This window comes from Motacilla alba, chromosome 1A, assembly GCF_015832195.1.
Source record: "Motacilla alba alba isolate MOTALB_02 chromosome 1A, Motacilla_alba_V1.0_pri, whole genome shotgun sequence".
Classification (NCBI taxonomy): Eukaryota; Metazoa; Chordata; class Aves; order Passeriformes; family Motacillidae; genus Motacilla; species Motacilla alba.
This window is the reverse complement of record NC_052031.1, coordinates 20,568,729-20,593,282: the sequence shown is the minus strand read 5'-3', so window position 1 is coordinate 20,593,282 and position 24,554 is coordinate 20,568,729. Positions and strand designations below refer to the sequence as shown.

At 35.9% G+C, this 24,554-nt stretch overlaps 1 protein-coding gene across 5 annotated transcripts in view; it reads right to left on the bottom strand.

Annotated features, from left to right (window-relative positions):
- Window positions 1–6,565: 6,565 nt before the first annotated feature.
- GRM8 (glutamate metabotropic receptor 8) overlaps window positions 6,566–24,554 on the bottom strand; it is a 320,858-nt gene continuing 302,869 nt past the window's right edge. For 4 of the 5 annotated variants that reach the window (XM_038155035.1, XM_038155036.1, XM_038155038.1 and 1 more), the window contains 2 exons: window positions 17,263–17,509; window positions 6,566–11,869 (listed from right to left, as the gene is read on the bottom strand). In XM_038155035.1, the coding sequence (XP_038010963.1) occupies window positions 11,820–11,869; window positions 17,263–17,509 (297 nt within the window). In that variant the 3' untranslated portion in view covers window positions 6,566–11,819. Of the gene's footprint in view, window positions 11,870–17,213; window positions 17,510–24,554 lie in introns of all 5 variants that reach the window. The other variant, XM_038155039.1, reaches the window with a different exon arrangement.

The window sequence follows — 24,554 nt, the reverse complement described above, 5'->3', positions numbered from 1 at the left end:
TGATATTAGCTGTATATAACCTTGTGCTTCAAAGCTTATCAACAGCCAGAAATATTGTTGATGTGTATTTTTATTGGTGGGATTTTAATATTGGTTTTAGACATGAATTCCTGCAGACTGTAGAAAGAAATAACTCACATGTTACTTTCCTACTTTTTAAGAAAAATTCTCTTCCATACTTCAATTTATTCTTTCATCACAATATTCTCTAGCAAAACCTTAAAGCAAAAAGTGAGGTGAAATTCAGAGACTCAAACCAGTCTTAAGCTGCCAGATGTCTGTTTTTCTGTTTATTTGAGTCAGAGAAAAAAAATGAGGCTTTAACAGAAAACTTGCCAAAATTTTACAAATGTTTGCTAAGCTTTAAAGATATTTACAACTTATTCTTCCCAGGAATAAGCCCATCACATTTGTTCATGTGAAACTACTTTGATTTTTCCAAGTAGCTGTCTATGTAGTCAGTTGTTTAGTTGTTTTTGTGTTGAAATAGGTTTGTAAAAATTTAATGGGTAATGTTTTGCTGAATCACTGAGTAGCTGAGGTTAGCAGGCACCTCTGGGGATGATCTGATTCACCCCTTTGCTTATGGAAGGCCACCCTTGGCCAGGAAGATCTCTGAGGCAGGAGGCTTCACAACCTCCCTGGGTAACTTGCACCTGTGCTTGGTCACCCTCCCAGTACAGAAGTGTTTCCTGGTGGTCAGAGGGAGCCTGCTGTGTCTCAGTTTGTGCTCATGGCTTCTGCTTCTATCACTGGTCACCACTGAAAAGATCCTGGTTCTGTCCTCTTTGCCTTGTGCTCAAACTGCTGCTTTCCAGAACTTCTAGGTCCCCGGTTTTCTGAGATCATTCAGAAAAGTGATGTTGGAAAGCAAATAGAGCATTCCATTTTACCATGAATTTTAATATAACTGAAGAGAAAAGAATGCTAAAACTGAGATTTTAAGAAAATATTTAGCAGCAAATATCTCTAAGTAAATGTAGATTACTAACAAGTTAGTTGTTTTGCTATTATAATTATCATTATTTTAAATGATTGCTTTCATCTTTATTGTTAAAGAAACACTTAGACAGAATTTTTAATCAACATTTTAAACAAAATGATAACAAAGAGGTTGTTGCGAAGGTGAGTAATTCATTGTGTAACAGCAGTGAGATTTCAGATCTAATTGCAGATAATCACCTTCATAAAGAAAACCTCTGCAAGCAGTGGGTAATTTCAGGGGGTTTTGGTTAATTATGCATTTTTGTAATTTATACATTTTGTGTAACTTTTATGTCCAATGGTACTTTTATTTTGTCATTATTAACATAGTTGTGATATGTTAACACTTTGTGGGCGTGCAAATTGAATCAATTTCTGGATTTTTGTTCTATTATCAAAGTTCTTGTCAAATTCAAGACTTTCTTATCTATGTTTCACAAGCTTTATATTCTTAGCCATCGTTTTATCATGCAGCATAATTATAATATCATTTTCTTATCCTTATGCTACTCCATTTACTGAAAGAATATTTTATTCTGTTCCAAAGAGATTTTTTTTTCCTCAGACAAGTTCTATATAAATTAAAGATAACTGTATTCACAATGGAAATATCTGTCTGCAACAGATTTGCTCTCTGGATGCCTCTCAGTCTACAAGTATCTATTTTTACTGAACAAAAGATATTTCAATTTTGTCAGTGTAACTGAAAAAATGCAACTATTTGAGAGTTGAACACTATTTTATAGTTTCTTGATAAGATTTGAATTGCTCAACTAGTCACAGGGTTGATGAAGGAACATCTACACAAATTTTTGCTTGTGAGAAAGTTTTTCCTCATGGAACAGAAGTGCATATACACACAGAGAAAGCATCCAAAGCATCTGCCCTTGGAATCATCCTGTTTTTAGCTGAACTATAATACTGGAGAATTACTGCAGATTTAGCCTCAGTTTCTGCTCAATGAAGAGCTTCACTCCAGTTCAGACCAGTTAAAAACAAGTTTCCGGCTGGTTTGAACTGGGCTTTAGCAGTTTTTAATTTTCAATATGATCCTTTGACTGCAGCACAGTAACACCTAAATTGCTTTGTGGATTTACCTCAAAGCAACAGCATCTCTGTGGCACTGCTACAGGTACCAGGCACTCTGCCCAATTCACAACCTCCAGCACAGCTCCCAGGTATTCATTCTCTTTCTATTTCCCCACTCTTCAGAAAATATAGCTTCACAATCTGGATGTGGCAGGCAAGCTATTGTAACAACCAGGTTTATTTTTTAGACGCTGATAATTTAGTGGCCTGGAAATTATACCCTTCCTATTAAATTCGCATCCTGGACATTTCAGGGAGAACTAGATGCCTTCATCTCTCAAAACACACTGGTATCTTACAGAAAGCCTTGGATTAGCTCCACAGAGAGAAGAGTTCATTTTTTTATAAATGATAAAGGTAGTTGCATTCTGGAAAACATATTCCCATCTATATAAGAATTCTCAGTAAATCATATTTTTTTTAAAAAGTGACATATACATAGAATCAAAAGTTTCCATTTTTCCTAACTTCTAGAAATAAGCTTCTTAAAAAAAAAAAGAAAACAAACTCCAAGCAGAAACTACAAAGAATTTTTCATGGAAAAAATTATAAGTACATGGAGCATCCTAGCGGGCATTTCTATTAAAGCAAAATCACTGAAGCCATCCAAAAAACAATTACTTAGAATGGCTCCCTGGGGGAGACTGGAGCTCTGAATGGGAATAAGTTCCTGGAGGATGAAAAGGCTTCACTCTTTCAGCTTCATGTTGCATATTGTAGTTAAAAGTTAGTGGTTTGCATTATCAAAATGCAGGCTACTATGACAAGGTCATTTAATAAAAGTCAGCTGCAGATGGATCACCGTGGCCTGACAAGCCTAGGTTGTTCTAAAGAAAGACAGACAGAGACCTCTAGCCCAACCATACAGTATTTCTTTGGAGAAATTCTTTAGTCCTGGGTTGTCTTGGAGTTTCTGGTCCCAGGCAAGCTAAACAGATGGCACTGTTACAGAATGGAGCTGCTGTTTCCCAATCACTTCTTTCCTGTTTTCTACTATGTTTTCTACACACAGGGAGTTTTGCAAATCCATTGTATCTCATTTGCAGGCTAGAATGCTTTCAAAATCAAGTAAAATCACAGATTAGAGTCAGAAAGTGAAGGGAAATTCACACACTACAGCAGCGGTGAATAATGGGAAATGATCTGAAAGTCTCAGTACTGCCACAATTATCTTTAACGATAACTCACCAGTTGCGCAAGCCCTTCAGATACTTCAGATACCTTCTTCAGATACAGCTGATAAAATACAGATTAATGTATAAAAAAGTGCTGGTGAACTATCGATCAATGTTAATAATAGTAATAATGAATTCTGATAATTAGAATATATCATCCTGCCAAGTATGCCAACCATAAGCACCAACATCAGAAAGTTAAAAGATATACTTCAATGGTACAAACAGTACATACTTCATTTGAAGCTCCTCTTCATCTTCCTATAGGCTGCATTTTCTAGAACAGATTCTATGGATTTATGTGCTTTGGTCAGCTTCTGAGCATGCAGACTGGGGACTCGTTGCCAGACCAAGACATTTTGAAGTGGTGGTGGAGGCCCTTATACAGAAAACAAGAACCAGCTTGTGATATCTCTAAACTCGTCTTCTCCTGGAGGTCTGTGAGGGCTGACTTGCATATGCTGATTTATCTTGATCCTTACATACAGGGAAGTACCTGCCTGAAATTTTTCAGCTCCTTATGGACCAACTTCTGCTTATGTCCTGGGCCTATGTTAGTGTCAGTACTGTCATTTGTTAAAAGCTTGTAAGTAAGGAGTAGAAGGATAGTAGAAAAAAAAGTTGCTATTTTATTGTGATTAAAATATTCATCAGGTTCAGCAGTATTTTAAATAAAATATGGAAATTACCAGGTACAAAATCCCAACAGCCAGAAATGCTTTGTAGGATATTCTAATTTTTTCACAGAATGTTGGATAATTTGTTTTATCCTACTGCAGGAGACTTTATACCTTTTTTTTTTTTCCAGGATAGTACCTCTGCAGATTCATTTAATTTTTAAGTGAAGACCTTACTGAATACTTTGATCTCTTTGCATGTCAGCACATTTCTAGTTGCTGACTTCTATTTTATACTGGAATAGCAACCAGGGATACCTAGTATGTCAGTCAACCTACATTTTTATATTTTTCACTTTCTTTATGAAAGTCTGACTCAGTCTACCCAATGTAAAATTTGCAATCCTGGCAGTGTATTACAAAGCTGATCATGTCCAAATTCAGCTTTCAGTGGAAAACAGGTAAGATTGAAGACATTGCTGAACCCTGATAATGACCTGATACCAACTCTTCAGTTTGATTTCCACAAGTAATTGTGAGTTGATTTATTGTAAAATTAACCTCATAAACTCCCCTGTGAGGTTAGAGGGGCTTATCTATTGAAAATTTCATTATCCCACTGAAAGAAAACTCATGATCTCCCTGATACTGTCACTTTACCTGATCAAGAGTAACATCCACATCCTGAGTCAGGATGTGCTGCGAGTCCCACATTATGCAAATGTTTTCCAGATGACTGGTGTGGTTTCCCCACACCAGAGAGCTGTGAGGCTCATTTGCATCAGTAGCACACCGGCCCTTTGGCCCTGGCAGCTGGTAGTTCAACTCCTCTGTAGCAGGCAGGAAAGCTGACATCACATTTTTGCTCTCCAGAAAAGATCTTGCTTTGATCCCTGACTCTGTGTCTATGGGAAATTCACCCACGTGGGAGACAGTTTTGGTGATGTTTTCCTACCACAAAAAAACATTCTGCTGTCATTAGTGCTGCTTAGGGAAAAGCTGGCTTTCAAGCAAAACCTCATCAAGCACAGGTCCTGAGCTGTGGCAGGTGTCCTGAGATAGGATACAGAGGGATGCAGGGATGGAAAAAGTGCAGGCACCTGCAGCAACAATGCAACTTCCCTCAAATGGGCACACAGGGCTGTCTGCATGCAAACTGCTGTCCCTCCTTGCTCTTTAAAGGAAAGCATGATGGACTTTAATGAAACTGATTGCAAGGGGATCATGAGCATGATTCCTTCAAGAAAAAAGACATGGAGGAAGCCATAGGACTTTAAGTATGTGTAGCTCTGCTCTATGTGTAGAACAAGCAGAAAGCAAGGTGTGATTATTTTTCAAAAGTTTATTATCTGTACTATCTCATTTCTGGTTTTGTGCAAAGCAATATACATAATTATTAAATCCACTAAGTTAATCAGACTTTCTAAAAAAACAAGTGGTTCATTTCTTTCGCCTTTAATGTTTATGGTGCTGCCAGTGCTGCTGTTTCTCCCTTTTCTGCTTTCAAGTGTGGTCTGTCTCTTGAAGTAACAGCTCATTTTTCTTAAGTGAAACAACAGGTTCTAAAACACAGACATTTGAAACTATCTCTGGAACACACTTTCAGGCATCTATTCTAAACTTTCAGTGTTTTAGACAGTTATTTATAAAGTACCCTCAGTCTGGCATTTGAAATAATCACATTATTGTCATTATATCTTGCAAATTGTGTGCTCCACAGCTGTCATTCAGTCAAGAATATCCTGAATTTTGTATAAAACTAGTCTTTCTGTCATTCCTTGTTCAGTGTCACGCTGCAAACAATGACAAAGGATGGAAGCTCTCGCCAGAAATGATAATGTCTATATCAAAATGATCGCAACTCCTTCTGAATTTTCAGGTAAGTGTATGAACCATAGAAATGAAGAAATAAATAACATGTTTTTTTCAGAAGTGTTTAGCACTTGTGATGAAAAACTATGTGGAGCTAGGACAGGATATATGAATACAGTTAGATTTACTACTCTGTATCCTCCCAGAATTATGCACACAGCTAGAACTGAATTTCTGATTTAAAAAGAGTAGACTAGTAATATTGAGGTGCTCTCTACAGCCTGTAATATATGAGAGATGTAAACAAATTGATAGATAACTAAAAGTATTGATAGGTTCATCTCTGATTTACTATTTTAATTATTTAATTTTTACTCTTCTTGTAACAGGCAAATTCTCAAAAATTTGGCAGTTCAATATATCTTATGCATCTCCAGCATTCATTTTCACCTGTTCACTCTCTCTTTCTTTTTTCTTTTTTATTTTATTAAAATTCCATGCAAAAAATACCATTCTAATCCAGTTGATAAGATTGTCTAAGAAAACAGCCCCTGAGGAAGACTTCCAGCTGCAGCCTATGGAAACTGTCTTTGGACAGATTCTGTTCCTCAAAAGAAAGAAATCAGTTGTCTGCAGTTGTGTTACCTTCTTCAAGCAGTTTTCACCCTCTTATTCCTCATATTGCTCCTTTCCTTGACATTTATTTACTCTATTGATATGTCTTCTTCTATGATACCAAGCCAATACTTGAAGAAAAAAACTCTAAATGGAGTAAGATAAAACCACTGGAAGCTGTATTGAAGAAAGATTGTGACCAATTATAAATCAAACCATATCTGTTGAAAAGTTTATCAAACTTTCAAACAAGATTAGGAAAAATAAAACTTGTAAGTTAAATAAATATAGTTTATTTTATTAAAGGTCATACTTATTTGATATTGATGTGATAATGATCACAAAGACAGTAAAAACACTGCAGCCAACTTGGGGAATACAGTAGGCTTCCAGAAACAGAGCAAATGATGTATCAGGTAAACAGGAAGCAAAAAAAGGCTTTCAAACCAGCACTGTATATAGCACTTTTTAATAACATCAATCTTGCAGAGATTTTTTTCAGAATAATGTTTAACTTTGGCTTGTCACTTATTCAAAGAACATCAAAGACACCTGTGCATGAAGCAGGATGTGATACCAGCCATGCAATTTATATTTTCCTTTCTCTGAGATGAGGATGAAGTTAGTGCACTTGCAGTGTCGTTCAATATATTGGTGACCTGGAAATTTAAAGTTAGTGAAAAAATTCAGTTTTACAGAGAAATTTTCCCTTTATTTTGGAAAATGTCATCTGTTTCTTTCTCAGACTAAGATATGATGGACCAAGAAATCTCCAGAGTTTTTCTGAAGTCCTGGCACTGCATTATTCATTGACAAAGGAAAATGAGCTAATTCACTGATGGAAAGAGAGGTGCTGTCTTATTTGTGATGTTGCAGCCTTTGATCACAGCTTACACCTTGTGAAAAAATGTTAACATACTTGTATCTGCAGGTCTTTGCAGAAGTTGTGCCTATTCCTTGGGCACCATCATAATACTTGCTTGAATTTTAAAGAAAAATGAGTCTATTTTGTTATTTGCTCCCTCATCCAACGTTAACTCTGATGGCTTCCATTGATTATTTTGTCATGTTTTCTCACTGCAGTTCTGTGGATGTCAGATGAACACCCACTCTGGGGATGTAGTGTGCTCTTTACAGAGGCCAGTGTCTGGACTGGTACACTCCTTCAACACTTTTCAGTATTTTATGCTGCTTATGGAAGGGACACTGTGACTCTGTCACTGCTCTTTTTTTCTTTCATTTCCATAATCCTCTGCATGTCATATTACTTCACTTCTACCAGGAGAAAAGGTATTTGTTTAATACAAACAGGAGCTTGGCTTTTCATTAAGGATACTGTGCATCTTACTGCGCTTCCAGCATTGTTCCAGCATTTGGGACAATGCTGTTTGCTCTTCCCTGCTGCTGTACCACTTACAATATTAAGTTCCTGGCAGTTATGATCTGCTGTCACACTATAATGTCAAATGAGAAAAAGTATTGCTCTCCATTATTTTAGTGTTTAAATGTGACTGAGGAATTTACAGTTATCAAAATATATGAAATGTGCAAATATTTCTACAGTAACCATTTAAGACAACCTGAAAATATTCATAAGATTCTGCTGAAACAAGCTAAGCACACTCCTAATTTGTAGTTCATTTCCTGATAAAACTTTTAATATACTCATTAGGTTATTAAAACCAAAATGTTTCCAGATTAATTTGTCTTTCATGTCAGCCAGCTTATTTTCATCACACAGATGCAACAGAATATTTCCCAAATATTTTTCAGTTCTCATGATCTTACTAGTAAATTTAAGCTAAGAAAGACACTAAATTTTAAGCTAAGTAGGAGGCAATACAATTTACATATATTCAGAAGTATAGGATGCAGTCCACAGATAAGATCTGTTCCTTCTTGTATTTGCTATAACTCATTAATAAAAATAATTTACTTGCCCAGGAAGCAGAATAAGTATTAGTGATATACAGACCTTACTCTCCTATTAGCTACTGAAATTTCAGGAGAAAGTCTGAAAGAAATGACTTCTTGCTGAGAAAAAGACCTTTTCACATTTAGGCTGCGAGAGGTAATAATCCACAGCAAATGAAACACACATGTAAAATGCTGTTTCTGGATGCAAATAATTGCAGTATCACAAATGCTAAAGGTGCCATTAGATTAGATGCTATCAAAACTGGGAAAAGTAATGTTTCCCTCTTCCAACATTGAATTTTGCTCTTCAAAATTCAACAAGAATATGTAATTTCCTAATTATGCCACATGGCACATAAGTTAATTGAAAGCCTAATAAGCTATCATTTTATTTAATGGCTGATGGGAAGGTGAAATATACCAGATCATTTATGCATGTTTTCAAAACAAAGCCTACTGCTTCCTACAACATCTTATGTTTTCTGCCTTCACATTCTGCCTTGAAGTAGATGCATAAATGAATAAGTTGTCTTCCAATAAAATAGATTTACAAACTGTGTCTCCTAGTAATGCTTTACTTTATTTGTTTTCTTGTTTAGTAATAAAAATTATCTATTAATTGGAAGAGAGGTGATGTTATTAGTTAAAAACCATTTTGTGGAAATTGTTATTTGGGCATTTCTGGAAAAGGAGATTTTAGACGCCGTGGCTCATTACTCTTTCTACAGAACAGTAAAGTGTTGTCTGCTCTGTTTGATTCCTGGTTCATTGACCTGATACATAGAGTCATTCAGATCTCATTGGATCTATCTTGCAGTCACAAAACAACATTAAGGACTTGTTTCTGCTGTCAGTAAAAATAAGTTGTGTGCCCTGATGGAGTTGCTTCAGTATAATCACACACAAATTATCAGTAATAGCAATTGAATAGCCCGCTTCTCTGTGAGCAGAACTAAACCCTAACTTTGTAGAATAAAAACATTTTGTAATTTTAGATGGAAAAAATTACTGTATCCATGCAAAAGCTTAGTTATTAAACTTCAATGTCTCAGCTACTGAATGGCTGTGAAATCTGAGTGGAATATTCTGTGCATTTTCATGAACTGCACATAACCACCTTGAAGGGACACCTGTAGACCAGTGCTGTTCTGTAATTCATAATGAGTGTTAATTTATCTGATTAGTTACATTAATGCCAGTGGGACTTACAGCCCTAATATATTCCATGTTTCAGAGAGAATACACAGAAATGCACATACTAATTTACATTCCATTTTTAACCTACTATTCAACCAAAAGAAAATGTATATTGATCCTGGAAAATCTGTTCACAATAACATTTTCTTCAGACTAGCGTGAAGCTGGAAGATATTTATATATCATATATTAATCTTTATGTATATGTAACATATGTTTATGTGCATAGAAAATGCATTTTAAATGCAATTCCCATGTACTGCTTTTTCAAAAGCATAGGGTTATGCTTAAGTTAATAGGTATAGATATTTCAAAGTATCTGAAACTTTTTTCATTGTATATTGAAAATTAAACTTTTCAAAGGCTTCTTGGAAAGAAACTCTGTCAAAATATTGCTTTTCAGATAAAACAGATTTTCTTTCTCTTTTAGGAAATCCATCTTAGGCAGGAAAATCTGTCTTGTCAAAAATTGATCTAATCAATCTATTTCCACAAGAAAACTTCAATTTTATGAGATATTGGCTAACAAAATAGAACTAAAACTGTTTCATTATTTTTTGCAGGTTTCACTGCATCACCTATGTACTTTAAAGTAAGCATATGTTAGTTTATAATTTTGGCTTTGACGTGCTTGTGGCATAGTCAATAGAGGAAATTTCACACAAAATATCACTCGTACCAAGCCCACAATGCCCTATATACCAAAGCAATCATCAGATAATTCTTCAGACATACAATTTGTGGGAGACTCCAAGTATGGTTTATCAAATACTTTGGAAACGGCCACTCATTGTCATACAGCTGCCAGCTACACTGGAATTTAAATACTGGCATTGTAATAGAAAGAGATTCGGTTTCAGATACTTCAACTTTCATTCATGTAATTTAGGACCCACCACAGCTCCCTTAAGATCTGTTATAAAAATACATCTGCTGTGGGGATAAAATCACAAGGAGCCATGCAGGCTCAGTCAGGAGACATAACACTTATTAATCAGCTGCATCATTGAGTTGATGAATGGTAAGTACTGTATGGAGTGAAAAAGTCTTACAGAACATCCATCACAGGTGTAGTAACAAAGGGGACAGTTGCTATCTGTATTTTTTAAATCATTTGGAGGGGTTCATTAACATGATAGATATAAATGTGACTTTCTCTTTCTCTTTCTCTTTGCATAGTTGCTTCTAACCTCACACAATGATGGGAATTAGAAGATGTGAAGAAGATTAGATTGTAGATTGGCATTTATTTCTTTGATTTTTAAGTGTTTATAAGGCAATAGTACATATATTCACTAGGCTACTGCTTTCCAAATTCTCCATTGATTTCTCTTCTGTTATTTCAAAGTCACCTTTATTGAGATATGCATCTGCTACATTCTCCTGTCAGAGACAGGATACTAGGCTGAATAGACTTTCAGCTTAATCCAGTCTAGCTGTCATAAAGTCTTACAAACTGTAAGTTCCAGAAATGAAAAGGATCAAAATTACTAGTGGAGACTCAAAAATATAATACAATCATACAAAATAATTACTATCAGGACTCCTTTACTTTACAAACATATAAAATGAACTTACTTTGAGGGTAAGAAGGGGGAAAAATCCTTCCATTAGAAAATATAGTCACACAGCTTTGGACAAATAAATTCACACACTGCAGAGTACACACACACACGCGTGCAGGCAGGCATGCACGTATGTACACACACAGGTGCACACATACATGCACACATACACACATGCTCAGAGTTTACACTGCATTCTTCTGATGCCATGAGTATTATTTTATTTGTACACTCACCTTTACTGCACATTCTAAACGAACAATAGACAACAGTGTAAGGATTTTTTTTTCCTTAAAACTGCAACAAAACAAGTCTCAACATTTGCAAAACATTCCTTTATTATTATAAATAAATTATTTTGTATAAAAATTAGCATGCATTGACCATTGCATTTATTTTAGCATAACCCAGGACTTAATTCAGTCAGCCATCACAAGAAACAAACTCATCTTCTTTTACGAGTTGAACAATGTAGGACAGGAAAGGAAATTGTCACAATCACAAAAAAGTACTTACAAATATAACATCAGACATGATTTATTTCAACAGCATTTTTTTCACAAGCTAACATTTGTTTTCCTTTTGTGATTTGCTTCCATTTGTGATTTGCTTCCTTTTGTGAGTGAACAGTTCAGAAGCTTGACACTCTGTCTCTATGTTATAAAACTGGACTTTTCCTTCCCCTGTCTCTTTTTGCCTTTTGCTTTTGTTTAATCCTTGTTCTTTAGGAGACTGACTATTGATTTGAATGTAGACTACTGATATTTTCAAGACTGAATTCTGGTGGTGGTAAAGTCTATGTTTGCAAGATCCAGTCCTGCAGATCTTCCAGTGAATTTCATCCCTGCTCAGTTTGCCTGATTGCTGTAACTGACATAAGTTGTCTTGGTAGAGGAGGCTGTAAATTAAAAGAAAAAGAAACAAACCAAAAACAAACAACAACAACAAAGAAAAAAAACAAAGTTCAGGATTTTTAGAATCAAGAGAGGAGGAAAAAACCATATTTAGCATTTGAATTCAGACAATGTCCTATTATATTTCCAAACAATATGGTCCATGTTCATGGAGTAAAGAATGTTTGAGGATGTATATAAGCAGTGTACAAACTGGATCTCAATTTCTGTGTTCATGACCACTTGTTTTTCCTATGATTTGGGAAAGCAGAGGTCAATAGAAAGGAAAAATGATGAATGGTTTCAGCATGCCCACAACAGAATTTCAACAAGTGGTATTATTTTGTCTGAATTCCATATAAAATTTTTTTACTGTAGAAATTGGATTTTTCTTTCTCTTCTATTGTTTGAAGACAATGTTGCAGTTAGTGGTGGTTTGTCCATCTAAAATGAGACTTATGCTCCTTGAAAGGAACAAAGCCTAACCCTCTCCAAGTTAGAGAAACTGAGCAGATGGTCCCTACAAAACATATTATCTGAAGAAAATGATGGTCTCCTTGTGATCATGGTCAGCTGATCATGTCTTCTTTTGATCAAAGCTGATACTCCTTGTTCAGAATGAGGCAATATATTGAGAGAATTAAACAGCTCTACTATTGCAAAACTGAACAACTAGGAATCTTTAAAAAAGTTTGTTTCAGTTCTATCCCTTACATCCTTGCCATTAAGAAATACAAAAAAAAATGCTATAAAAATATGACTCAAGTCATATCACTCAAGGTTAATTTATTGGTTGGAGAAGAAAAGTTATTACATCAGGTCTCATAGTTACTTCTCTAATTCTTAATCAGCTGGGTACATGGAGAATCAGACTGATGGGGGACTGAGTCACCTATTTCTCTATAATAAGGTCTATGTTACACTGCATAAAGAGGAATTTGACTTTCTAAATATGTTTTATATTCTGTTTGCTACAGACATGTTCTGCTTATGATAGTGAAGATTGCAGCAGGCAAGATGAAAATAAAGGAATGGCAAAAAATCTCCTGGTCTATAGATTCAAATTTACTATTTCCATACCTTTCCTCAATTCCTTTCTTTTTTTCTATATAGAGTCTGGTGAGAACAGCTGAGATAGATAGGAAAAGCATTCTTCATGCTAACTCCTAAATTCAGCCCAACAATCTGATGATTTGTAAAGAACAGACTTCAGAAACTGAGAAATGACAGCTTCTGTCTCTGCATCATGGATTAAACTAAATAAAGGATCACTAAAATGGATGCAAATTAATAGTGGTTAGTATAACTAAGTTTACTTCTTGATTTTTGTCATGTTTTCTTAGATTTTCTGAGCAATTAGAATCTAATACTGCATTTGCCATTTATTAAGACGCAACAGAGCCAGACTATTTAATTCACATATTATTATAATCCTTTTCCCTAAGAATATATATATATAAGCATGAATAATCAAAGGAAAGCTGCAAAATGTAATCTTTCTTACTTTCACTTGCACAGGTAGTTCCAGTATTTTGTGTCTAGAAAAAGCTAATTCATGAAAGGACTGCTTTTGGCACACAAAGCAAGTCTTTCTCATAGCTGATCACAATTTTTGAGCACCAACATGAAATAGCTTTATTTGCATGTATTGGGACACTTGAAGCAAGTACAGCCTAATTTACATCTTTCAAATCTTTCAAATGGGAAGTACTGCTCCCATCTGAACTCTCTCATGCTCCCACAGCTGGATTTCTGAGAGGATTCTATTTTTTCTTTTGGCCTGCTGAGTTCCTACTGAAAATAATGCAGGACTGATGCAATGGCACGAGGATTTTCAAGCATACAAGGATTTTTTTTCCCCCAGCTAATAAATAACAGATAAATGCTCATCTGCAAACTCTGCACACTTGGGAACAAAAGGGTAGAAAGATCACAACTTATTTTTCCCCTTTCCCTGAAAGTAGGGTCAAATACATGATCAAGTTAAGTTAGATTTTACCATATTATCTTGTATGAGCTGAGTTTAATTCTGTGATAACCTTACATGTGCATGTTTTTAGCCCACAGCAATGTAACATAATCAGATTTATCACAAGTCAGTAAGCTGAATTATGTGAGGACATTTGCAAGAATACAATAAAAAATACAAAAATAGTAGTTACCACACCTCAGCTGATATAATTTGTTAAATTGCTGCTGCTTTGTTGTGTATCTGAGAATTAATCAGTTTTGATAGAATTAATCTAGGGTTGATCAAGAAACAAAAATTATTCAGTTGAGTTCTGAGTGTTGTTATTTTAAAAAATTATAACACAGGAATTTAATGTAGACAGTAATTTGAAATATATTAAAACTAATCTCATCTCCAAACAGTGTTTGTGGTTTTTTACTTTATAAATATTGCATGTGTCTTTTTAGTTCTGTGGAATAAGTCTAGAGTTCATGTTTGGGGACCTGAAAGCTTCAGCAGCTGGTGTCCTGCTCTTTAAGACTGTTAGCATTTTACAATAATAATATGAACCACATTTGGTGAGCCTAGACAGCCAGAAAAAGTAATGGACTTGGCTCAAAATATTTCTGAGAATAAACACTTTTACAGCTCCAGTTGCCACTTTGCTGTGGAAATTAAACAAAAATAATAAGAAGAAAATAAAAGAGCAATGTAGAATGATTATTATGATCTGACCTATATTCATTTAATGTACTTGTCATTGCCTTCTGTAACCACACCTGTCACCGTGACATTTTTATGAAAATCCTTTTGCTAGGATTTTCCTCTCCCAAGAAGCTGAGGAGCCTCAGGAAAGAAATGTAAACAATAACTATCTGCTGCTGTGGAATGCAACAGGTGCATTGTTAATTGGTCCATGTAAGGTGTTTCTACATAATAACCAATCAAAGATCCAGCTGCATCAATTCTCTGAGGGTCACGAGCTTTTTTAATCATTCCTTGCTTTCCTTTCCAGACTTCTGATGAATCTTTTCTCTCTACTCTTTTAGTGTAGTTTTAATGTAAAATATATCATAATATGATAAATCAGCCTTCTGAAACATGGAGTCAAGATTCTCATCTCTTCCCTTGTCAGAGTTGCCTGCCAATCCCACACACACCTAGATTTTTTTTTAATCCTGCTTCCCAGAAACAATTTATTTTTCACTGAATATGAACCTATTCCCACAAATAAACACATGAACGTATTCATGTGAAAGACAACATAGAATAATGTGTGTTACATGGAACAGGACAAACTAGATAGGGGAGAGCTGTCTCTGGATGGGAAGCAAAAGGGATTACATGACTATGTCATCCTGTTTCTCACCTAGTTATGAGCATTGCTATAATTTTTAGTGTTTGTGCTTGGTGAATGGGGGAAACAATCACTGCTCACTTCTGGCACACCAGAAGCAGACTGATATTTTGCAATCAGTTTCATATGTCATCACTGAAAAGAAAGATCTAGCTCACATGGAGCCACTGCAAGAAGAAATTTTGTGGTGCTGAGAAGTTGTTACAAGTGACACAGTGAAAAGCACCTATGGTGCACTGTGCACTTAAAATTCACGGGAACTTTCAAATGCTTTGACAGTAACTATTTCAGCGGAGAGAGAAACCCGTCTTGAGGCCTAGAATTCAATTGCATTGGGAGAGCTTTCTGGAGTGCAGATGATTTGACTGAATTTTTGCCTATGAAGCATTATGATGGATGAAAACCTGGTCAGGATGTACTCTTAGTGAGCTCAGAATTATATAGGTGTGTTACTGTTAAAGTCATGTTTAGAGCACAGTAAATAAGCATTACCCTGCAGTATTGGACTATTTGAGAAGCAGACTTGCTTCTGTTTCTATGAATTATGCATAATCATAGTTTAAGGAGTATCAGTCACAGCATTTCTTAATTAGGTACAGTAGATAAATATCAGATACCCAAGACTTTCTTATTAATACTCTTTCTCACCCTGCTCTGAAAACCTTGCTTTATCCTCTCCTTGGAAGTTTATAATTTTGCACACTCAGCAAAATCCATGTCTCTTTTCCTTTTTTCCTTCTGAGTTTTCTGAAGAGTTGCAAAATTACTGAGTCTCTCATATTCCTATTCTATTATTTGATCCACAAATAATTTCTATGCCTTTCTTGTTTGTCCTTTGTTACAGCTGAAGCTCTATAAGCCCATAGCTCACTCTAGCAGTTTTACACATTTTGAAGGGTCATGAGTTTTTCCAGTGAAACAGTTTGCACTCAGTATCCTCCATGCATCAGCAAGCATAGTATAGTATGGTATGGTAGAGTTATGGGCTACTTTTATATAGTCTTCAATCTGGCAAACTCTGATAGATTTCAGTAGGGGGTTCATTTTTCAGAAATAAGTACAATATTTTAATGCAAACTTAGTACTGCCTTGTCTCATTGTGCTTAACCAAAACAATACTACTTAAACACCAATATCATCCAAAAGCAATAAAAATTAAAAATAAACCATGTTGTTTGCAGTAAAATGATTGAAAAGCTTAGCTGTCACAGCTGCTGCCCATGTAATGTGACATCTAACTTCTCAGAAGAAAACAATTCTCAATTTCTCAGAACTGGGTATAAGGTTAATGTCTTTGCTCAAAGTTGATTATTACTTTTATTATGAAGTCCAGTTTATAAAATGGTATGTCATGTGGTGGAATGGGAGCTGTAACCTCTGTTTTCCCTGTACCAGAGCAACTTTGAGATGTAGCAAGATTCAAGAACTTTCTTGATATGGGAACAAATTTTTTTTCCCATTAAAAATCTATGATATATCAGAACATGATGTAATTAAGCTTCACACAATTTATCATGATTTTGTACCAAGATGAGTGAGACCAGAACAAAAACCTGGATGAGAAGCTTTATGCTGGGAAGTGTTACTCATGAGTTGTGATAAATGAACAATCCAACAAAAATGAAGGTAGAAAGGTAAAAAGCATTATTTTCACTTCCATATCTGGCTGCAAAATAAAAACAATGCTAGCTGTTTTCATTATAGTTTTTTTTTTCAACAGCCTTTGAGTTTTGAATATACAATGATGACCATAAATACACCTCATGAACTGTCAGGACATATCACTGGCACAGCAATGTACAATACATCAAAATAGCACTAGCTAAAACAAACAATTTTTAAAAGATGTGGCGTTTCAAAATCTGCTTGTGCTTTTTTTTTTCTTACTAGCCTCCTGTGAAAATCAATTTCTTTGAAACAGCTGTAGACATTCCTGCATTCAGCAGTACATGAATTCTGACACATCTCTGGATTCATGCAGAACAAGCAACAAAAATAATTGAGTTTATTATTAAAAGAAAGTGCATTCTTGTGAACGTACATCTGTTAAGATGTGCTGCCACTCTTGACCAAGTCTACAGATGACTTACTGTTGGTTTCAAGACTTTCACACAGTTCAGTCTTGACTTCACCATTTGGTCTGTCGTTTCCTTTTTGTGTCAGTTTGCTTTGCATTGTAGCAGCTGTCACTACAGCCTTGAAGCTCCGCTTCCGTTTTTGAACATTCTGCTCTGGATGGAAAATGATAATATAAACCTTGGGCATGTAGAGCATGCCCAGAGACACAGAAGCACTTAAACTCATGGAGATAGTCAGTGTTGTCGTCTGGATGTACATCTGGGGAAGAAAAGAAACAACATAAAAAGTCACTGTTGTATTGATTTACTATAAGAAGGAAAACAAAGTAGCTATCTTAAAAGTACTAGGTGGAAAGGGAACATCAAAAGGATCCTTGCTTTGGTTGTTTTTAATTATAGCCAAGTATGGCTGTTTCCTGTTGGGTTCATAACCTTAAGAGTAGGTGGTAGAAACAACATAATATTCATAAAACTCCATTCTCATTAAAGTAACAAAGATGCTGCAGCAAACACATTAAAAAGAAAAACCCAAATAAAACCAGTATGCCTGGACAAGAAGACAGGAATGACAATAGAGTTAGCCTTGTGTCATCTGTTTTAACAGACAGAAGCCTCTACACCAATATGCCACATGGTGATTCACCAGTGTGTGCAGCATGGCTCAGCTGACAGCAGCATAATGCAGAATCTAATGGAATCTTTTATATAGCCTGTGAGTTTCAAGCTGGAAAAAACTTAGTTTTCCATAGTAATGCTTGAATATTCCTGAGGGTGTTGGGGGTTTTATTTGTTTGTTTGTTTGTTTGTTTGTTTTCCATCCTACTTTTGAATTCTAATCACAATGCTCTGTTGGCACACAATAAAGTTATTAATATGTCATGGTCCTAACTAAGAAATCAGAAAATTGAGGAACCATGAAATTATCTCACAGAAGACCTCAGTTCCCAATAGATAAAAAGGAAAAATCTGGCATTTCAGAGCGAGTCTGTCTATTTTTTGTTATCACCTACAAAAAGAAGGTAATTCTGGTTTTCCATAATACCATAACAGAAAATGCCAATAAACACTCCATAAGAGCAGCAGACAGAAATTTGTTTGATGAAGTATTTAGCTAGTATATTACAAATACCAACTGTAGTTCTGCTCAACAGTTATTTTTTCTTAGGAAATTATTTTTTATTAGCCATATTCTAAATAAAAAATGCTTTATAGTTCTGTGTTAAGTAGGAAATCTCTCAGTAATCCTTGTTATATTGAAAAAGATACTGAAGTAAAACATGTTCAATGCCTTTGCGGATGATTCAGTGATGTTGTCAGGCATGATTTTAAGCACTGGCCAACACTATCACATTAACCTGAAGATAAGGTGGTAAGTCTGTCTGCAATGTCAGCTTCAGATCATCATTTTTTATAAAGTGCCCCTGGGTGACTTGGCCCTTGGCAGAAAAGTAGAGATAATAAACTGTTGTGCACTATTATAGCTGAACATTTTAATGTCTTTCAGCCTACAAAGTTTTTCCATTAGATACTTTCTCCTTAGGGATCACAAATAAACTGTGCTCTCTCGAGTAAACTAATCTTAGGTGAGAAAAAAACATGGACTCTGAACAACCTTATTAAGTGACTGTATAATTGTACAGAAATACAAATACTATGCCAAATACTACCATAAAAAGAAGCATAGCCCAATATAGTCTTCAAGAAAACACTAACAATTCCATAAAATCTATAAAAAGCTCAACCAGTTTCAGGGACAGCACCAGCCTGAAAAGACAACCAGGACTGTCCGTTGTGCTGAGGAAAGATCCAGGAGTAACACCTTCCTTCGTTTGAATCATACATCAGTTCAGTACTTGAGAAAATAATATACTCTTTTCTCACACCAGTGAAATAATTCTATTCCTATCAGTCTACAAAATGACAGCAGTGTGCCTGAAAGCAGAGCTATATTGTGCATGAACATTTCTAATGAAAACATTACATGGTCACGCTAATAAAGAAGTTTTTTCGGACTTCTGTGGAAGGACCTCTGTGCAGATGCATGTTCACATGCAGACAGCACCAATAGATGTCTGTTCTCCCTGAACCAAACTGACTGATCTCCAAACAAACTGGAACAGCAGTGGCTTTTAGGGTTAAGCATTCAATTAAGTGGCATCTAAAAGAAAAACTATTTTGGTTCCTAAACATGAATATATTTCCTGATGGGATTTTCAAAACGGAAATCATTGTAAGCAATACATTTTAAAAACTATATTGTGTATGAAAGTTCCATTAAACATAAAAATTCTTTCTGAAGCCTTACCATTTTTTAAAATCCAAGTCATGGCAGTCAAGTGCTACCTAAGCCTCACCCATGCATTCTGTAACAATGCCTGGCTTTGAAATATATTTTGGGAGTTTTACTTCTTATCAAGTACTCAAGTTCTAAGACTTGTCTTTCTCTCATGGTTCAGTGTAAGAGTGAGATCATAAAAACAATAAAGCTCCAAATGTTATAGGACAAAATACATGCATAACTTTATTAGTAACATTAACAAATTTATACATTATAGTAGATCTCAATGATCTTTCTAGCAATAAGAGGTGCCACAGTGCCAAGATCTTACTAAAGAGGTTTCTCTTAGTGTGTCAATGTCAGCTTGAAGGTTTACATTCAACTAAGCTACATAAGTGAAACAACTCTGAATCTCATCATACACTGAAAAATTAAGATCCTCTGGATTTCAGCACAGGTATTTTTCATTACATATATCATTACATCTAATCTATTTTCTGCACACTTAACTACTGACCATCACAACAGCCTATTTTAGAAAATCCAAATCACAGTTAGTTTCTTATTGCCAATTACAGTTCATATGCAATGGGGTTTATTTCTAATGATTTCTGTGGTTTTGAACCAGCCACTGTAGTTATTTAAATATCAACACTAGGGTGAACTGGGAGTTTTCTGACAGGACAATTTTCAAAGAGTGATTATAGTTTTTAAAGAACTAGACTCAGGGATCAGACTCAGGGATCCTGTTTTTCATGGATCCCTCTTACTGCTTTTTAATAAAGCCAGGGAGAAAGAAGGTTTTGAGACACTTGCTCAGCCTTGAGGGAAAGGCTTTAAACATATCCTTACACATACACATTGTGTGTGTGTACATCTATCTTATTTCATTGGCTAATGCAATTGCATTCTCAGCTGGAGGCTGAGTTGTCCATGACAGTCTGAGTCTGATTCCTTTTCCTACTGTAATCATAGAATAGTTTGGGTCGAAAGTGACTCTTAAAGGACCTCTAGTTCAGCCCCCTGCAGTGAGCAGGGATATCTTCAACTAGATCAGGTTGCCCAGAGCACCTGACCTTGAATGTTTCCAGGCATGGGGCATTTACCACCTCTTCTGGGTAAACTGTTCCAGTGCTTCACCTTCTTCATCATAAAAAATCCTTAGTACTAGTCTAAATCAACCCTCTTCTATTTTAAAACCACTACCCCTTGTCCTGTCTCAACAAGCCCTACTACTTTTTTAAGTGGTCATTTGAAGGCTGAGAGTCTGTTTATTGGATGGGAATATCTCTTGCATTAATCTTCTTTTCTTGGGAATCCCCATTCTTGCAGCCCAATGAAGCCCAAGTCTAGCAAACAGGATACCACACACACTTGGTTTGACTTTTGTCTGACTCTTACCTTGTTTTATTCCTGACAAGAGGACAATGATGTTTTATGGCTTGGCATTCTGGGTACTTTTATTATTCTGGGAACATAACTACCTGTAACTTTTACAGAATTCGATGCTCTAAAAATAAGGAGCAACCAAAGTAGTTCAGCTTAATAAGATATGAGGTCTGAATAATTTTTCATGTGTCTCACAGTGGTAGCTCACTGGAAGTTACAGGAGAATAAAGGTCCCTTTTTACAATGATTCATAGTTACACAGAAATGAATTTCAGCACTCCTCACACCAAAATCCCTTCTGAACTACAAACTTTTTGTCTGATAATGCCTTTCACAAATGTAACAAAGACTGCTATATCTATCCTCCTTGTTCTTGACAGTCAGAGGATATGCCAGAATACTAAAATCACAGTAGTGCAAGGAAAACCACCCCTTAAACTATGGGAAATATTTGGGGTCTAAAGACATTCCTGTCTCTATCCTCCACCTCAACCCCACCCCAGAAGTGATACAAGACATTTTGTGTACAATTTTAACCTCCAATTGACAAAGGATTTGTCACAATAGACAGCCCCTTGTGAAGAAGATTTAGATCCCTGCTCAGACACATGATTTCTCTATCCCACAAGTGACCTGGACCCCTTCCTCATCAGAAGGTTCCTTGGTAGCATAGCCTTCATATTATCCTAACTCAGCAGCTAAAATAGATAATGGCCATTGATTCTAGGACTATGTGTGGCTTTCTGCTTTGAAACCTAAAATGTTCCACAGGAAACATTGGGCCAATTAAACATGCTATTTTAGTAAAACACAGATACTCTAATGAGTTCTCCAGTTTGAAAGGACTTGAAACTGAATTGCCTCCTTGGAAAGCTGAAAAAAATTCTATGTATCAAAGTAGGTGTGCACAAGGAATTGTCCCAGTGCAGGTAGCTGAATGCCTGCCTCTCAGCTAGGCTTCACTGCTTGGAAATAAAATATCCCTCAAGTCCCCAGTAGTGACCATCTGTTTGAACTTTGCTGAGGCAAAGTTCAACACAAAGCAACTACTTTCACTAAAGGAAAAAAAAAATAGTAATGTCTCAACCTTGTCCAGACTGCTTCCCTTGTTTTGAGTCCTCCCCTATTTTTACATATAAGAGAATATTCAGAGTCTCTCCTGAATTGCTGAGTTTCTCATGCTATTTAGTTTTCTCTTCGAGTCAGGTTTAATAAGTCAAATAGAGAACAGACTGTTCCCTAATCTGGTTTTAATAGTATATCCTGGAAAGGCATATGGCTGTTGTGATGTCTTGAGTAAATTTAACCTGTTTTCCACTTTGGCACAAGCTCTCTAACTCCTGGTAGTTGTAACACAGATGAAAAAAGTCCAGCAGTGAGTGAAGTGCTAAATCACTGAGGGAAGTCTTGGTACATCTCAAACTATGAGTGTGTCTAGCATAGACTCAACTCAGCTACTTGCAGTCTAAGGAGAAGTGGGTGTTTGAAAGGACACAGCTGGTCTAATGACTCTCATTGACTAATTCTATACAATTTGCCCTTTAGAAGTCTCTTTCTCCACAGGATAGAGCAATAGCCTTGGTGTCAAACACTGGAGTTTGAACCATCCTGCTGAGACAGATAAACACAGGCACTCTTGAACATGTCCCAGATTGCTAATAAGAGAGCAGAAGATTGAATTATGATTTAATTTTTCCTTTATCCTTGTTATCAAATTCTATATGTGTCTTATGTGACTCTTCTCAGTTGTTTCAGCCAGTTTCATGTTATAAGGACAGAACTGCAGCAAGCTTTGTTTCCCAAAAGATTTTTTTTATATCATTCCCTCCTTCCACTCTTCCCTTCATTCTCAGCTGCTAGAAACCTTTACCAGATCATTTCTATCCAGGAGATAAATGATACATCATAAAATGAAGATACATATCATCTATGTACAGGCATCCCTCATCTTGGGAAAGACAGCAAAATGGGCCTTCTTGCTTTATGGTGGAGACAGCATGAGTCTTTTTATGTCCAGGAGAACACTGAAAGCATTCATAGCCATCTTCCCTGCGTTGCAGAACATAGAAGGCTTAGAAAAAAGACAGTCCTTTTCTTCTTTTAAAGTAATGTACATGCCATACACTACAATTACTTTTGTGTGTGTTGCTGTTTGCTGAAGAGTTGACTGGCTGACAAAAATTATGTTCACAAATTAGAAAGAAATACCATGCAATGGATTCCACACCAAAAAGCAACAAGGAAAAGCCTGAATACAGACAAATATATATGAAATACATTAGAAACCAATAGAATGTAAACAGGAGGTAATGCTGACAAGGAGAGAAAAACTAACCAAAGGATCAATGCTTCTCTGCAAAACCCCATAAGCCTACACCTACAGGTTTTTATTGCTTTCACTGCAAAACTTTTCTATCTTGATCTGTGAGAAAAAAAAAATTTGAAGGAAAACATAACAGGTAAAAGTCAGTCATTGTTTGGCTCATATAACAAGATTATTTTCCAGGTATAAGATAAACTTCACTGAATGAGTCTTCTTCAAACATTTGTTCAGTTAGAAAACATGGAAAGCTACACTACTTATATATCTTTTAGCCTTTTAAAAACATTCCTTACCAAACTAGCAATTAAAATGAGGCTTAAAGAAGAAAAGGGAAAGCCTTCTCACGAAATGAAACTACAATTTCTGTAGGATGATTATCTCAAGAAGTAAATGTAGGCTATGATTCTTCACACAGCAGAAGAAAACAAAACCTGAGAAAACATATAATCTTTATTTTTACTTTTCAATTTCTGCTGCTTTCAGAAAGTTATGAGAGAGGAAAGCACTAACAGCTGATTTCAAATTAAATGTGTGCCACATTTAAAAAGTATGAACTTCCATTAAAGCTTGGATGTGAGAGGAGCTATAGAAGCTCGGAGGAGTCTTGGTGGAATATGTGTATACTTGTATTTCAGAAACTGAATTATGGTAGCTATTTCACTTCAGGTTTTCCACTTAAGTCCAATTTTAACCTTACCTGCAATATTTGTAAGTGGATGGAGAGGGGAGGGGGAGGGGAGGGTCCAAGGAGATTTTTTGGTAGCTTTTCAGTCTCTAAAGGAGGAGTGAGGTGGGGGGTGGGGTGGGTGTAAGAGTGAGACATTTTACTAAGGCCCATGGTGACAGTGAAAAGGAAAGTGTCTTATCCTGAAAGTAGGTAGATTTAGACCAAACATAAGGAAGAATTTTTTTTTGCCATGAGGATGAGACACTGGCACAGGTTGCTCAGAGAAGTTGCAACTGTCCCATCCCTGGAAGTGTTAAAGACCAGGCTGGATGGGACCCTAATCAACCTGGCCCAGTGAAATATGTGTCTGGCCATGGCAGAGGAGTTGGAACTAAATGATCCTTAAAGGGGCCTTCCAACCTAAACTCTTCTCTGATTCCATGATTCATAGTAACATGGTGCTTTCTTAACATGGCAGACAATGATGTCCATAGTCATTTCTGTTGGTAAGTGTAATCTCTTAGCATAACATTCTAGACAACCAGATTTTTTGATTGGTTTAATTGCTTGTCTTCTTTTCCCTTTGCTTTTTTCAATATGCCAGTTTCAGATGCTTTAGCTCCTCCAAAACTGCTAATTTCAAAAAG